Source organism: Hylaeus anthracinus, unplaced genomic scaffold, assembly GCF_026225885.1.
Source record: "Hylaeus anthracinus isolate JK02 unplaced genomic scaffold, UHH_iyHylAnth1.0_haploid 11985, whole genome shotgun sequence".
In the NCBI taxonomy this organism is placed as follows: Eukaryota; Metazoa; Arthropoda; class Insecta; order Hymenoptera; family Colletidae; genus Hylaeus; species Hylaeus anthracinus.
Genome location: NW_026534333.1, coordinates 7,940,688 through 7,954,475, shown reverse-complemented (window position 1 = coordinate 7,954,475; position 13,788 = coordinate 7,940,688). Strand labels below are relative to the sequence as shown.

Here is a 13,788-nt window from a genome sequence, read left to right as displayed (position 1 = left end):
ATACCGCCAAAATATTTACATATTTCGAACCGAGTGCCATATGTTATCCGCGATACACGGAGATTCTTTTATTTGTACGTAGTTGCATTTTTTACTGTGAATTTTAGTAAAAATAACACTTTTCTCGGTTCCGCGCTATTCGAGGATTTGAAATCGGTTTCTCACAGGTCTCACAATTAATGCTACTCAACGGCTCTCGACAGCTCATGCGATAACTAAACAGAATCGTGCAGTTTCAAATACCGATTTTCCGATTATATCAGCAATCGATAACGTAATCGTTGTACATACAGATCTATGGAATAGTATGGCCAATCGTCACCTTTTATACCTCTTGATTACTTACCGTCAACGAAACACGCCGATAATAAAACCACACACAAATAGATATACGTTCCACGAGCACTATCGTTTACAGATAGAAGCCAATCGGAATTGCGATACCATGTGTATGCGAAATAGTACATATCGCTCTACAGATGGGTTAGTCTTCGTGCAACTCCGCCGGGTAAAATAGTTACATCTTACAGCTTACAGATTGCAACGTTGCAAACGAATAAAATAAAACCGTGCAGTCGAATTCGTGTCGATATCGTGTTATTAGTCGACTGAATCATCAACTTAATCCACTTTATCTACCTTTTTCATTCCAACGAAAACACTACATATCGTTATCATAGTGCAGATAACTGACGCGTTACAGAACTATCCGTGCAAGTTGCCCGAGTTACGTTACGTTTTAAATTTTCTTCCATAGTAATCGCGAAAACAGGAAATCGTCGACGCGAATCTCCAATTTCTTTGAGGGAAATCATAATTTATAGATACATCAGTTGTCGGCGCGTAAAACGAAAGAACGAAAAGATCTACTATGTACAAGATTTTAATCTAATCGAACCAGTCGGGTAATCGTGACAATGACAAACTTTGGAGCGCTGTTATTCGCGATTGTTATGTGCCATGAATGGAGCCGATCCGAAGCTCTGGATGTAAAAATATCGAAACTGTGCGTTTCCCAAAGCTCCTGTCAGGATTGTCTCGAGGCCAACTCCTTTTGCGCATGGTGCAGCGACTGGGTAATTTTTCTAAAATTTTATTTCGTACAGATAATAATAATAATAATAATAATAATAATAAGAAGAAGAAGAAGAAGAAAAAGTTGGATTATAGAGTATTTTGCGATTATATGTTAGTAATTTTTTACTACTACGCAAGGAAAGAAATTGCACCGATTCGGTGCCATTACAAATGAAAGTTTTTGTAATTTGTTGTAATAGCAGCGAAGAGCGGACAGTTTGGACTTTTTTTAAAATAAATGAAAATAATTTTGACTTCATATTTTGTTTTGTCTGTGCGTGTATCTATAGTCTTATTCAAACTCGACACTCGCTCAATCAAGATGCAACGAGGCAAAGATGTTAAAGGCGTTTGGTTGCCCAGAGAAAGAAATTCTTACCGCTGAACCGGAATCGATCAAGCTCGTGGAGAATTCCAACTTTCAAGATGCGGATGTAGTAGGGCAAACACCCGTTCAATTAAGACCGCAGAGAGTACAAGTTAAAATTAGGCCCAATTCGAAAATAACGGTACCACTCTCTTATCGGCCAGCCAAGTACGTTTATTTATTCATAATCATAATTCAGCTAGATTCGGCAGCTATATTAGAAGATAAACATACTAAATACTCGGAACGATTTAGAAATTATCCTCTGGATCTTTACTACCTGATGGATCTAACGTGGTCGATGAGGGATGACAAAGAGACCCTGGTCAGCCTAGGATGGAACATGACTACTACGATCAACAAATTCACTAGCAATTTTCTTATCGGATTCGGCAGCTACGCGGACAAGCCGTTGATGCCATATGTTCTCCCCGGGCATGAGGATAATCCTTGTAAAAGCGAGCACGCGCGTTGCGCGCCCCTCTATTCTTTTCAACATCATTTGATGCTAACCGACGATATCAAGCAGTTCATTGAAAAAGTAACCGTTAATATTTGCGACACAGACGGAGAGGAAAGAGGGAAATATCGAGAAATTCAAGTACGATTTATTCTAGGTAAACTACAGCTCCGTAACTGGGAACGCCGACAATTTAGAAGGAGGATTGGACGGAATCGTTCAAGCGATTGTATGCGAAAAAGAGGTCGGCTGGCGACAACAAGCGCGAAAAATCATACTAGTGGCTACCAATGGGTTATTGCATTTTGCTGGCGAGGGAAAGGTAACGCAAAATAACTAATCGGATAAAAAATGTCACGAATCCAACTACCTACTCGATCGTTCGACGGAATTAACAACGGGAATTGTCGAGTACGTGAAAATTGAAAGGTCGATGAAATTACTGTCAGCTAGGTGGTGCCGTGAGTCGGCAAGACTTGAAATGCCACCTCGACAAACAAAGACGATATTCGTTGGCCACGAAATACGATTACCCCTCCTTAGAAGAGGTGTGGAGATTGCTGCAGAGGAAGAAAGTAAATTTGATATTCGCCGTAACGGAAGATCGACGTCCCGAGTACGAGTTGATGGCAGCTCTGTTGGAGGAAAAGGCGGAAGTCGCGACGTTAACGAGCGACAGTTCCAACATTTTAGAAATCATCGAGAATTCCTATTACAAGCTGATCTCGAGAGTTGTGTTGCGCGACAATTCATCGAGCCCGCTTCGTTTGGAGTACTTTTCCAACTGCGGAGGAGAGAACGCTTGCGACGGGGTTCGAGAAGGCCAAGAATACAACTTTGAGCTTGTTTTCTCTTTCGACAAGTGTCCAAGAAACGAGAGTCTCTGGGTATGCGAGTGAATCGGTGACACGTTACCATAAATCTACATCGTACACGATTCATTGAAACTCTTTAAAATTTCTTTCTATTCCACGATCAAATTCTTACGATACTTTCCACTTTTCAGAAACAAACAGTCGTGATCGAGGACGCGTTGGCATCCGAAGCATCCAGAATGGTGATCGAGGTTCAACTCCTCTGCGGCTGCAATTGCGAACACACCGACAGCTCGCGTTGTCGTCATGGAACGAACGAATGCGGTTTATGCAAATGCGATATCGGATGGACTGGTAAGAGTTATCAGTCAAACCTCGATTTTCGCTTCGATTTCGAATAATTGAACGGTATGTTTGCAGGGGATGACTGCAATTGCGACGAAACATCACCAGTGCAGAATAGATTGCAATGCGTCGGGCCAAACGCGACAAATACTTGCTCTAAAAGAGGCGAATGCATTTGCGGGAGTTGCGTTTGCGACAAAGGATACAGAGGACAGTTTTGCGAATGTTCCGCGTGCGACAAGGTAATTACGTTCATACATGCGTACATATAATTGACAAACTCTAAATAAACTGTTCGTTGTTAGTGGAAGGGAGTGGAATGCGCGGGCATAGGAACGTGCAATTGCGGTGTTTGTCAGTGTATAAAAGGGTGGAAAGGAAACGCCTGCCAGTGTCCTTCGAACGATTACCCCTGCATCGCACCAGGAACCGAAAACGTGTGCTCCGATCACGGATATTGCGATTGCGGAGAATGTCGGTTCGTAGTTTAGCTACATAATTTATAGTAATGTATATGTAGCGTTATATTAACATGACATATACGTTATATAATACAAATCCATTGCATTTTCAGATGCAACGTTACCGCAACAGACGGTTCGTATTACAGAGGTACTTATTGCGAATCATCGATCAGTGTACGTGGAAGTATGCTATGCCCCCTCTACAACCCTTGCGTGAACGCTACCATAGAAAACCCTCGGACGATAGACCAATATTGTCGAACAAACGTTTCCGATTACAGTACCGAAAGAGTTGACTCCGTAGATGTAGGTACGAATAAACACCGAATCTCCAAATAAATGATTGCAAGATCTGCGGATAATCTAGATTTGAATAAAATTTAACTTTTACAGGAAACGTACACTACTGTTTCGTGAAGGTAACGAAAGAAGGACAAACGTGCATCATACACTATGTGTACGAGTTTCAAAAAAATAACGGTGTCCTTTTAAAAATTGGGGAGAAGGTGAGAAGGTCACATTTTTATCAAGATTTTTCATTTACAAACGATTCTTTCATATTTTCCCTACGCTATCCAATTTATTTTAATCGTTTCCTTCGATTTCGGCGTCTTTAGACATGCATCACTCCGATAAACGCAGCAGTCATTTCGTCTACGATCACCATTCTAATATTGTTCGTTGGACTTGGTTGCTTGTTAATTTGGAAGTGAGTATCCCTTTACGATTATTATAAAAAACAATCTTTTCATTCTTGGATACTCTCGTTACTCGAACGGATAAAATTTACGTTTCTTGTCTTTCATCATTTTACCAATGTACCTAATATTTATACCGGTGAATAATTTCAAGTAATCCGTAAAAGGTTAAAATTTGATTAAATTTGAGCGTTACCATTTCATTGATATATAATGAAATTTCAAATATTTACTAAAATATGTGTATACAGGTGTTGGACTTCCATAAAAGACAGACAGGAATACGAGAAATTCGAGCTAGAACGGAAAAAAGCTATGAATAATTTGACAGAAAATCCTTTGTTCAAATCTCCTATAAGTAAATTTAGGGTTCCGTCGCTATATAAAGAGGACTGACGAGTGCGCCTAGTGAAAACAAAGAAAAACACTGAAACAGTTAACTCACGATGTAAAACAGTATACAGTTATACATTAACGAAAAGCACTAACAAGTTCTTCGATTCGTTGCGAGCTCGATAGAGTTAATTTTCTTCAGCGGATTCGATACCATTTCCGATGCTTTGATCCGTTAACATGTCGTTCCAGAAATGGTTCCCAGAAGAAAACGTTATCATCTGCGATTATAATTAAAATTATTTCTCTTTATCGCAAAATATTGAAAATATCAAATATGTATTACACTCGATTCGTTTACATTCTTCGATACGTTCTCTACTACCCACGCGAATCCTAGGGGCTCTCGATAAACAATATTTTTAAACGGTTTATTTTCAAACCAATCGGCTCGAATAGTGGATCCGTCGGGAAACGTGTACGTTCCTTGGCCGCTTATTCTTCCGTTCGAATCGATTTTACCTCGATACCGAGCATCGTTATTATACCTTCAGTCATTCGTGTATTTATTATTTAAACTTTAAAAAGTATCGTCAAGAATTATTTCAGCACGTCTAAAACAAATTCTAATTACCGAATGTCAATTTCGCTATCAGCAAAAGTATCGTTATCCCATTCTCCATCGTATACATCAAAGTTATCGGTTCTGTACACTCCTCTTCCTACACAAAATATACGCGCAGACTATACATTATTGTATATAATATTAGGTTGTCCCAAAAGTTTCTTTCGCTTTATTAATAAATAATACATGCACAATAGTTTATGTTTTATGTTACATTACTGAATTGTGCATGATTCATTTTGCTCCATTGTTGTTACAACATGAATATCTATGAAATTAGATTGTCTATTTATATAAACACGACCACATAAAGTAATTGAGTGCAACTCGCGAAAGAAACTTTCGGGACAACCTAATACATACTATGTACATACGTATATGTATTTCTGAATAATATGGAAACCCCACGTAAAAACTAGAAAAATAATGCAAAATGTTAACCTTGCTTAACCAGTACAAACCGTTCATGATCAAGTTTGTATTCTCCAACATAAATGTCCCCATTCTCAAATATAAACTTTCCCTCATCGTGTTTTAGATTTTGTTCATCCTTGGTCTCGGACCCATCTATCTTCGATGCTTTACTTGTGTCTCGTTTTCTCATTTCAACCGATTCTTGAAATTTATATTTAAATTTGTGCACATCAGGATATAATAAAGAGCCACAGTTCTTCTAATCACCGCTAGTATCTTTAGCGCTCGATCGGGTTTGTTAGAAACTGGTTAGATTTGTTGCGCATGAGCGCCCGTTGACGACGAAATCAAACCAGTGACGTATACAAATATGCATCACAAATCACGTCACGAATCGCATCATTTCATCGATACATTTTATTTATATGTGTATTTCTACGTATGCATCTGTATATATCACTGTATATCTATTATTAATTATCCAAAACAAGTATCTACACGATAGCCCTTTTCATTCGATCGATGTACTTCACTGACATACTTGTCAACGCGCACGCGCTAGAAATCGTTCGTCTAATCTAAACTGATTTAAACATTGAATCGAATGTGAAATGTAAGTAAAATAAAGCTGATCTTATCAGATCTTGTGTTAGCAAATCAAATTGCAAGTTCGATTTGATCGCTGGCACTGTTGGTTGTAAGCCAAATAACATTGACATAAGTTTTCGTTATAATTTCATTCTCAATTCCCGATTCTTTTTATTATCTTTCCTATTTCTTTCCTTTACGGTTTTCTTTTAAAAATTAGATCTTTCGTCCCTTCGTAAACAATGATAACCCCCTTTTGAGAACCACCTTTAAACTTGAAGCCACGTGACCTTGCGGACGACCTCTAATTCGTTATTAGCATCGTCCGTTCTTGCTCGTGTTTTACGATAACCTCTAATACGACGATAGTAGACATCGTCGTGAGAGGTGTTACAACGAACCACCGAACCCTTCATCGTGTCACGTCCAATTCCCGTCGACTTGCTACTAGAATCGGTAGTAAAAGATCCTCGAATCATCCGAGATTATGATACGAACGACGACTGCTCTACGTAATGAATTGGCACGCGCTATACTGCGAAGTTCCGTGCGGACGAACATCGTAAGGTCCATGGTCATACGATGTCTTCACAGAAAACATCTGCAAAGGTATTTGCCCTTCCAATTTGATCACGTTCCATTGTCTTTTCAAATGTTTTGCGGTTCCGTACCTTCGCTTCACTTCATTACTGTTTATCGTTAAGGTTATATTCTCAATTTAAATTCCCTTTTCCATCCTTGTCACCATTTTTTCCACTATCATTTAAGGACAGTTTACCGCCCTTCTTCCTCTTGTTACGATTTAACGTTGCGAATGTTATGTAAATCAAGTTATTATACGTGGTAATCTTTTCCATTGTTTCAATTTTTTTCATTACTGCATGGTTTAGTTTGCACCAATATCTTTGCACAACTAATCCTTGCATCCAAAATTCTCGCAGATGTAAATCAATCTTTATGTTAAGGGTGACACTTGAAAATTAACTTTAGAAGTAAAACAGTGCTTTCTTGCTTGGTATACAGAATTCAGGTTCACAATACCTTACGCCTTACGGCGACTCCGTGGAAGCAGCAACAAAGGTTTTACGCAGATTTGCCAGACCATGTCAGAGTACAACTTCCAGCGCTGTCTCCTACCATGGAAACAGGCACCATTGTTAGTTGGCAAAAAAAGGAAGGTAAGGTGAACAATTTCGTATGTTTGATATCAGAGATGTAAGAAGTAATTTACTAATCTTTTTATTGTATTTTAGGTGACAAGTTAAACGAAGGGGATTTACTTGCAGAAATTGAAACTGATAAAGCAACTATGGGTTTTGAAACCCCAGAAGAAGGCTACCTGGCAAAAATTTTGGTGCCGGCGGGAGCAAAAAGTGTTCCTATTGGCAAACTTGTTTGTATCATTGTCTCGGATGCAGCTAGCATAGATGCCTTTAAAGATTTTAAAGATGATTCCCCGGCCGCTCCACCACCCGCTGCAGCGGCACCTGCAGCTGCCCCAATGCCCTCCACTCCACCCCCATCTCCCATAACACCACCGGCACCTGCAGCAACAAAACTGTCTACAACCTCTGGAGATAGAATATACGCTAGTCCGCTAGCTAAACGACTCGCAGCTGAGAAAGGTCTTAGTTTACAGGTGATTAAATAATTTTATGTTAATCCCTGGAATTTGTCCATTGTAATCGCGTTTACTATTTTTTCCTCTTTTAAGGGCTTGAAAGGCACAGGATTGTTCGGGTCGATAACATCTAAAGACTTGGAAGGTGCTGGGCCAGCTATTGTTGGCCAACCAGCACCAATGGCAGGTGTTTCAGGCATTCCAGGAGGAATGGATATTCCTGTGTCTAATATCAGGGCAGTAATTGCTAAACGTCTACTGGAAAGCAAACAATCTATCCCACATTATTATTTATCGATAGATATAAAAATGGATGCAGCTCTTGAAATGCGAGAACAGTTTAACAAAATGCTGGAGAAAGATAAAGTGAAGCTCAGTGTTAACGATATTATCATTAAAGGAATGGCAATGGCGTGTAAAAAAGTACCCGAAGGTAACAGTGCCTGGATGGGTGACGTTATTAGACAGTAAGTAACTTATTATCCATAGACGGGTACTGTCGCTAATATGTTACATTTGCCTTATCGCGATGGTTTATTTGTTCTTTTTCTTTATCTTTTTCTTTTCCCTCAAGGTACAACAATGTTGACGTAAGCGTAGCAGTAAGTACGGATAATGGTCTAATTACACCTATAGTCTTTGGTGCAGACACAAAAGGTATAGTTCAAATTAGTAAAGATGTGAAAGCGTTAGCAGCGAAAGCAAGAGAGGGAAAATTACAACCACAAGAATTTCAAGGAGGAACTATCACTGTGTCAAACTTGGGAATGTTTGGCATTAAAAATTTCTCTGCTATTATAAATCCTCCCCAATCCATAATCCTTGCTGTAGGTACCACTGAAACCAGGCTAATACCTGCCAAGAATGAGAAAGGGTAAGTACTTTTAAGTACTTTCTTGGTTATCGATATGTTCCATCTAATTCTTCGGTCATTTTTCTTAAAGATTTACGACTGCCCAATACATGTCTGTCACTGCCAGCTGCGATCATCGCACCGTGGATGGTGCGGTTGGCGCGCAATGGTTAGCTGCTTTCAAGAGCCTAATGGAGAATCCAACAACTATGTTGTTGTAGTAAGTCTGATCGTTGAAGTGTTCAGTAAGGCGTAGTTGAGTAAGCATAAATTATACAAGAAAATATTATTCTATCCAGGTACGAAAGGTGACAATGAGATGTCCTGTATATTTGTGTATAGTACGATTTTAAATTGTGTTACTTTACGCATTTGCAAATCATCGATTTTTAATAGAGTCGAAATTGTAAGCAGTATATTTTTTTTCTTTAACGCGAAAAATCGATGTGTCCGCAATCCAGATATCGATATGTCACAAATATCGCGAGTCTCTTCCTCTTCTATTTTAGGAATTTTGTACATGTGGTTTTTCTTGCAAACAAAACGTAAAAACTTAAGATTGCATTATTTCCTTAAACTTTGAAACTTTATTTCATTAAATTCCTTTGAAAAACCACATCAATCTTCCCCGGCAATAGTAGCGGCCATGTGTAAATATGTGTATTTATGAAAATAATATTACGGCCATTCTATATTGCAAAGAATTTACTTTGAAATTAGGGGAAAATAGATAAAAAAATGAAATGTGTCAAAATGTTTATAGCAACTAGCATACGTACATATAAATGTGTATACCATATTTAATAAATTGTAATTTACAAGCTCAGTAGTGGTTTTATTGCTTAATATGTGCTTTATGTAACGAAACGTATCTAAGATAATATTTTGCGATAAAGTTAACGTTACGCAATGATCATTGATGTACAATAATACACTATTATTGGTGAAACAGCGACCGTTCTCGGTTTTCTGCTTCCTGGCCCAGTGGCCCCATCAGTGGGGAAACGCCCAAGTTTGTAATGAAAATAGTTCCGACCATTTTCTTGAGATGGCGAATCGTGCCATCATTATACTGTGGCCATTTGGCGTTGAACAGAACGAACTAATTTTCGGAGTTCGATCAGCGCCTCTACCGGGAAAACTCCCAAGTTTGTCCTCGAATAGTTCCTATCTTCTCCGCTAGATGGCGCTATTCAATGATAATTACCGACACGATGGTAATTTACCGATTGTGTCGGTAAAAAGTACTCAAAATGTTGCCATCTAGCCAGTGAAGCAGTAAAGTCTAAAAACGAACTATTCGAGGACAAACTTGAGCGTTTTCCCGATAAAGGCGCTGATCGAACTCCGAAAATTAGTTCGTTCTCTTCAACGCTAGATGGCCACAGCAATGATGGCACGTAGCGCCATTTTAGGAAAAAGGTCGGAACTATTTTCGTTACAAACTTGAGCGTTTTTCCACCGATGGCGCCACTGAAATTAACAATATTTACAGTCGTTTATAGCATGTGAATGGTGTGTAAAAACAATTTTCTTATATTAATTCTTTTACGTATAACCCACAATTGTTATTGAAATAAAATTGTGATAACGGGGCATGAGATATATAACACGTGTTTTCATAAAGTACATCTGCACAGGATTCCGATACCAAGAACTCCTTTTCTAAACTACATTTTTTAGGTTATATTTATGACCGACTATGAAGAGAATTGGGAATTTTCTATTCGTAAGAAATTTGTATACTTGTAATACATTATTTCGTGAAACGCCAGAAAATTTGAAGGGGAAGAAACACAGTTCGCAATTATGGCTTACGAGACAGTTACAAGATCCTTATGTAGAAAAGGCTAAGCAACTTAATTATAGGTGCAGAAGCGCATTCAAGTTATTAGAAATAAATGATAGATTCAAAATATTAAAACCTGGGCAGGTTGTGATCGATTGTGGTGCTGCACCTGGCAGCTGGACACAAGTTGCAGTTAATCTAACAAATGCAAATGCCAAAACTGACAATCCTGTTGGTACTGTGTTAGGGATAGACAAACTGCCAGTATTTCCAGTTGAAGGTGCAACCTTACTGTGTCCACTGGACTTTACTCATGCAGAATCACAAAAAAGAATTATGGAATTACTAGAAGGTAACAAAGCAGATGTAGTTCTATCGGATATGGCACCAAATGCATCTGGTGTACGAGACTGTGATCATGAGAACATAATAAAACTTGCATACAGTGCATTTGTGTTTGCTTTACAAGTTACACAAGTGGATGGAACATTTCTTTGTAAAGTATGGGATGGTGGAATGTCTAAAAAACTGGAGCAAGATATACTAAAATTTTATAAAACTGTTAAGATTGTAAGACCACAAGCTACAAGAGATGAATCTACAGAAAAATTTCTCCTAGGTAGGGGATTTAAAGGAATAAAGGCTACATCTGATAGTAAAGTGTAACATGTAGTTTCATTAATAATTAAGATATATACAATAAAAATTGCTTAATGGATAAAATGATTTGTAATACTATTATGTATCATGCCTGGACAGGTTATAAATGATAACAAAGCACAATATTTTGGTATAAGACCAACATCGAATAATTTTATAACTTCTTCCATTTGCAATCTAGCAGACTCCTACACAACACGACAAATATAATATACATCGATATATTTAGCTATAAATAATACAATAGTATTTAAAACAGTTACAATTAATACACATTAAGATGCTGGTGATGCTTCTTAATTACGCTGTATATACAAATCTTCTTAATAAAATTAATATGTACATAAATTAACATTCAATGTATGAGAAAGAGAGATTACACACCACATCGAAGCGTACGTAGAGCAATAAAAATTACTGGCCACGACGACAGATACATAATTTCTTTTCTTATTTGTATGGGATAGTTTAGAGTAAAGAATTTTATTTCATATAAAATCCAAAGGGTTACATGTTCCAAGTTTTTGCACATGTAAAAGGTAAAAGAATAGGATTTCGATGATGGCCGTGTAGCTTAATAATATCGGAGACGATCGATCCTGACTGGTCTGAGCATTACTTTCAAAACATTGATCTGAAACAATGATAAATTCACACATTGAAACATTCATACTATGTATATACGCGTTTTCGTTATACAATGTAGGTGTAAGTTTGGACTCGATTAAGTTGGAGATACATAAAATGTTGAAAGTGTGTTTTGTTATTTGAGAGCAAAAAAAATTGTCGCTTGTCTTTAAATTGGACCACAGATCAAAATAATTTAAACTTGCTTTAAATAAAAAGGTTAAGACTATAAATGAAACTGGTTTGATCCTGTTCAAAATATTAACATTGTTACAACACTTTATGCTTCTCCAAACAAGAGTAAATACGATGACGCACGCGATGAAGCTGAATGTCAATATTTCGTTGCTAAAGAGAATAGCATACTTCTCGAGACTGCGTGACAGATTGTGATTTTGTATTCTATAAATAAAGCAATACCGCTAAAATCAGTCTGATTCGATATACCAGAGTCATATAGGGTCATTGTATTGAGTTCGTGAACCCAGATTCCGCGCATACGTGCGTATGTAATACACCGATATTTTAAATGTGATCTTCGCAAGGCTCGACATTCGATCGAGGACGTTCCCTTGTTAGTTACCCTAGTTCTCTCGTCACCACAAATTCGCGTTATCTTCGTTTCTCATTACGAAAGCAAGTTTAAGCTACAGTGTATCCTATTCGCAAACGTTGATTCGTCTATCGATAACTGTACAAAAAGAAAAATTTTTGCTTTCCGGTACCGATATCTAGTTGGTCGGCGAGCTACGATTTTCGGTGTACGATTTCGTACTGTGTATACGTTTCGTTCACGATTGAACGAGTAAGCGCGACCTTGTCCGTCGTCTTGCAAGTCCGTTTGTTTCCATAACAGACATTCCACGTGTCGATGTTCTCTGTATAACAGCGTGATATCCCGGGAAAGTATTCCTGGTTGCGTGCCACGAGGTGTCCGATGACGCATAAGGGGTACAAACGCTAAAAATAAAGAGATTTTTCGAAAATTCTGAATCACTGCATTCTGACCTCTAGCAAGATGGACCGAGGAATTCTTGATTTCGTTGTTGTTCTAGAATTCTGTACAAGGTATTCAAGAAAGAGTTTGCATTGTGACCTTTCGCAAGGTTGCGGAGGAATCTAGATTTGCGTTGTTGTGGAACTCTGTACAAGGTGTTTAAAAAAAGAGTTTGAGATTTATCGGGGTACGCATGTAGTACAGTAGAATTTCTATAAATGCAACGAGATTGCACGAGACTCTCGTTCATTTAGCAGAGAGTGAAGTTGCAGATGGAAGTAACAGATAGTTTAGCTCTCTGATGCTATTTTGAAAACTTCGGAAGATAAAGAAAGTTTTGCAAAGCAAATTTTGCGTTCTTTTCGATGGAAAATAACATGGTGTACATGTCGATAACAAAATTAATAAGAAAGCTAAAAAATTATAGTTTTACATGTGTAATGTACGACAGTGATTTTTTTACTATTTTATTAATTTTCGTCGCTGATGTGTTCACAATGTTAATTTCAAAGTATCATCAGACAATTTGCCTAGAAAATTTCCTTACATGTCCGGTAGTTTTGAAGATAATATCAAAGAGGTGAGACTTCGGAAGTATCATCCCTCACCCCGGGGGTTCCTATAGGCGCTCTAAATTTTACGATGTATTAAACTTAACACAATTTCTTTCTGATACCAATATCACGTTTCAGAGCGCAGAAACAGATGTATTAAAAATAAATATAGCGAGCCATCCAGTATTATTTCGACGATATGACAATTTTTAAACATATTTATAACAATTTGACGGGGTTTGTCCCAGTGCCTCAAATGGATAAACTTGAATTACAAAAGTTAAAAATACGCGTTCCCCATTTTCGGCTGCTCGTGGCTACGTTGACCAAGCGTTTTACGCCCAGTTTCACAATAATCATCAGTCTTGAATGTTTTGTCTGAAACATTCCGGTACACCTGATCGTAGAAAGCTCCAGGTGTTGACTGAATTCTAACAGCAGAATTACGTAATTCGTTTTAGTTCGCTAGTTTATCACTTTCTCTGCCTAAAGTAGTACTGA

General features: G+C 38.0%; 5 protein-coding genes across 10 annotated transcripts in view; 3 read left to right on the top strand and 2 right to left on the bottom strand.

Annotated features, from left to right (window-relative positions):
* Nucleotides 1–168: 168 nt before the first annotated feature.
* LOC128887278 (integrin beta-nu) lies at nucleotides 169–4,686 on the top strand. Its single transcript, XM_054142994.1, has 13 exons — nucleotides 169–874; nucleotides 921–1,076; nucleotides 1,368–1,612; nucleotides 1,700–1,985; nucleotides 2,062–2,226; nucleotides 2,354–2,791; nucleotides 2,911–3,073; nucleotides 3,140–3,306; nucleotides 3,370–3,542; nucleotides 3,639–3,838; nucleotides 3,922–4,034; nucleotides 4,146–4,237; nucleotides 4,478–4,686. The coding sequence occupies exons 1-13, from the start codon at nucleotides 872–874 to the stop codon at nucleotides 4,620–4,622; spliced, it is 2,346 nt and encodes a 781-aa protein (XP_053998969.1). The 5' UTR covers nucleotides 169–871; the 3' UTR covers nucleotides 4,623–4,686.
* A 29-nt stretch (nucleotides 4,687–4,715) lies between these two features.
* On the bottom strand, nucleotides 4,716–5,794 carry LOC128887303 (radial spoke head 1 homolog). 5 transcript variants are annotated; one of them, XM_054143043.1, is made up of 4 exons: nucleotides 5,626–5,794; nucleotides 5,194–5,281; nucleotides 4,906–5,107; nucleotides 4,716–4,840 (listed from the first exon to the last, which is right to left on the bottom strand). In XM_054143043.1, the coding sequence occupies exons 1-4, from the start codon at nucleotides 5,786–5,788 to the stop codon at nucleotides 4,748–4,750; spliced, it is 546 nt and encodes a 181-aa protein (XP_053999018.1). In that variant the 5' UTR covers nucleotides 5,789–5,794; the 3' UTR covers nucleotides 4,716–4,747. The 5 variants fall into 5 exon arrangements, 3 of the variants coding, with proteins under 3 accessions (XP_053999018.1, XP_053999019.1, XP_053999020.1); XM_054143044.1 differs by having other exon boundaries at nucleotides 4,921–5,107; XM_054143045.1 differs by having other exon boundaries at nucleotides 5,646–5,784.
* Nucleotides 5,795–6,088: 294 nt separating this feature from the next.
* LOC128887285 (dihydrolipoyllysine-residue acetyltransferase component of pyruvate dehydrogenase complex, mitochondrial) lies at nucleotides 6,089–9,486 on the top strand. Of its 2 annotated transcripts, none has more exons than XM_054143004.1 (7): nucleotides 6,089–6,211; nucleotides 6,556–6,795; nucleotides 7,210–7,364; nucleotides 7,440–7,825; nucleotides 7,901–8,274; nucleotides 8,382–8,681; nucleotides 8,752–9,486. In XM_054143004.1, exons 2-7 carry the CDS (start codon nucleotides 6,674–6,676, stop codon nucleotides 8,879–8,881), a joined length of 1,467 nt encoding a protein of 488 aa, XP_053998979.1. In that variant the 5' UTR covers nucleotides 6,089–6,211; nucleotides 6,556–6,673; the 3' UTR covers nucleotides 8,882–9,486. The 2 variants fall into 2 exon arrangements, with proteins under 2 accessions (XP_053998979.1, XP_053998978.1); XM_054143003.1 differs by lacking the exon at nucleotides 6,089–6,211 and having other exon boundaries at nucleotides 6,272–6,795; nucleotides 8,752–8,880; nucleotides 8,960–9,486.
* A 637-nt stretch (nucleotides 9,487–10,123) lies between these two features.
* Nucleotides 10,124–11,247, top strand: LOC128887300 (rRNA methyltransferase 2, mitochondrial). The gene is made up of 2 exons (XM_054143035.1): nucleotides 10,124–10,175; nucleotides 10,344–11,247. Exon 2 carries the CDS (start codon nucleotides 10,363–10,365, stop codon nucleotides 11,113–11,115), a length of 753 nt encoding a protein of 250 aa, XP_053999010.1. The 5' UTR covers nucleotides 10,124–10,175; nucleotides 10,344–10,362; the 3' UTR covers nucleotides 11,116–11,247.
* A 67-nt stretch (nucleotides 11,248–11,314) lies between these two features.
* Nucleotides 11,315–13,788, bottom strand: part of LOC128887277 (uncharacterized) — a 44,370-nt gene continuing 41,896 nt past the window's right edge. Inside the window, exon 4 of the mRNA XM_054142993.1 lies at nucleotides 11,315–11,743. The gene's annotated coding sequence lies outside the window, so the exon portion shown is untranslated. The remainder of the gene's footprint in view (nucleotides 11,744–13,788) is intronic.

Excerpts from the sequence above, each read along its gene's own strand:
- LOC128887278 (XM_054142994.1), top strand. Across the intron at positions 1,077-1,367 it reads GCGCATGGTGCAGCGACTGG|TCTTATTCAAACTCGACACT; the intron begins GTAATTTTTCTA and ends GTGTATCTATAG. Across the intron at positions 1,613-1,699 it reads CTCTCTTATCGGCCAGCCAA|AAATTATCCTCTGGATCTTT; the intron begins GTACGTTTATTT and ends GGAACGATTTAG.
- LOC128887303 (XM_054143043.1), bottom strand. The coding sequence starts at position 5,788 with ATGAGAAAACGAGACACAAGTAAAGCATCGAAGATAGATGGGTCCGAG. Across the intron at positions 5,282-5,625 it reads GTTTGTACTGGTTAAGCAAG|GAAGAGGAGTGTACAGAACC; the intron begins GTTAACATTTTG and ends TATTTTGTGTAG. Across the intron at positions 4,841-4,905 it reads AGAATGTAAACGAATCGAGT|ATGATAACGTTTTCTTCTGG; the intron begins GTAATACATATT and ends TTATAATCGCAG.
- LOC128887285 (XM_054143004.1), top strand. The coding sequence starts at position 6,674 with ATGATACGAACGACGACTGCTCTACGTAATGAATTGGCACGCGCTATA. Across the intron at positions 6,796-7,209 it reads CACAGAAAACATCTGCAAAG|AATTCAGGTTCACAATACCT; the intron begins GTATTTGCCCTT and ends CTTGGTATACAG. Across the intron at positions 7,365-7,439 it reads TAGTTGGCAAAAAAAGGAAG|GTGACAAGTTAAACGAAGGG; the intron begins GTAAGGTGAACA and ends ATTGTATTTTAG.
- LOC128887300 (XM_054143035.1), top strand. The coding sequence starts at position 10,363 with ATGAAGAGAATTGGGAATTTTCTATTCGTAAGAAATTTGTATACTTGT.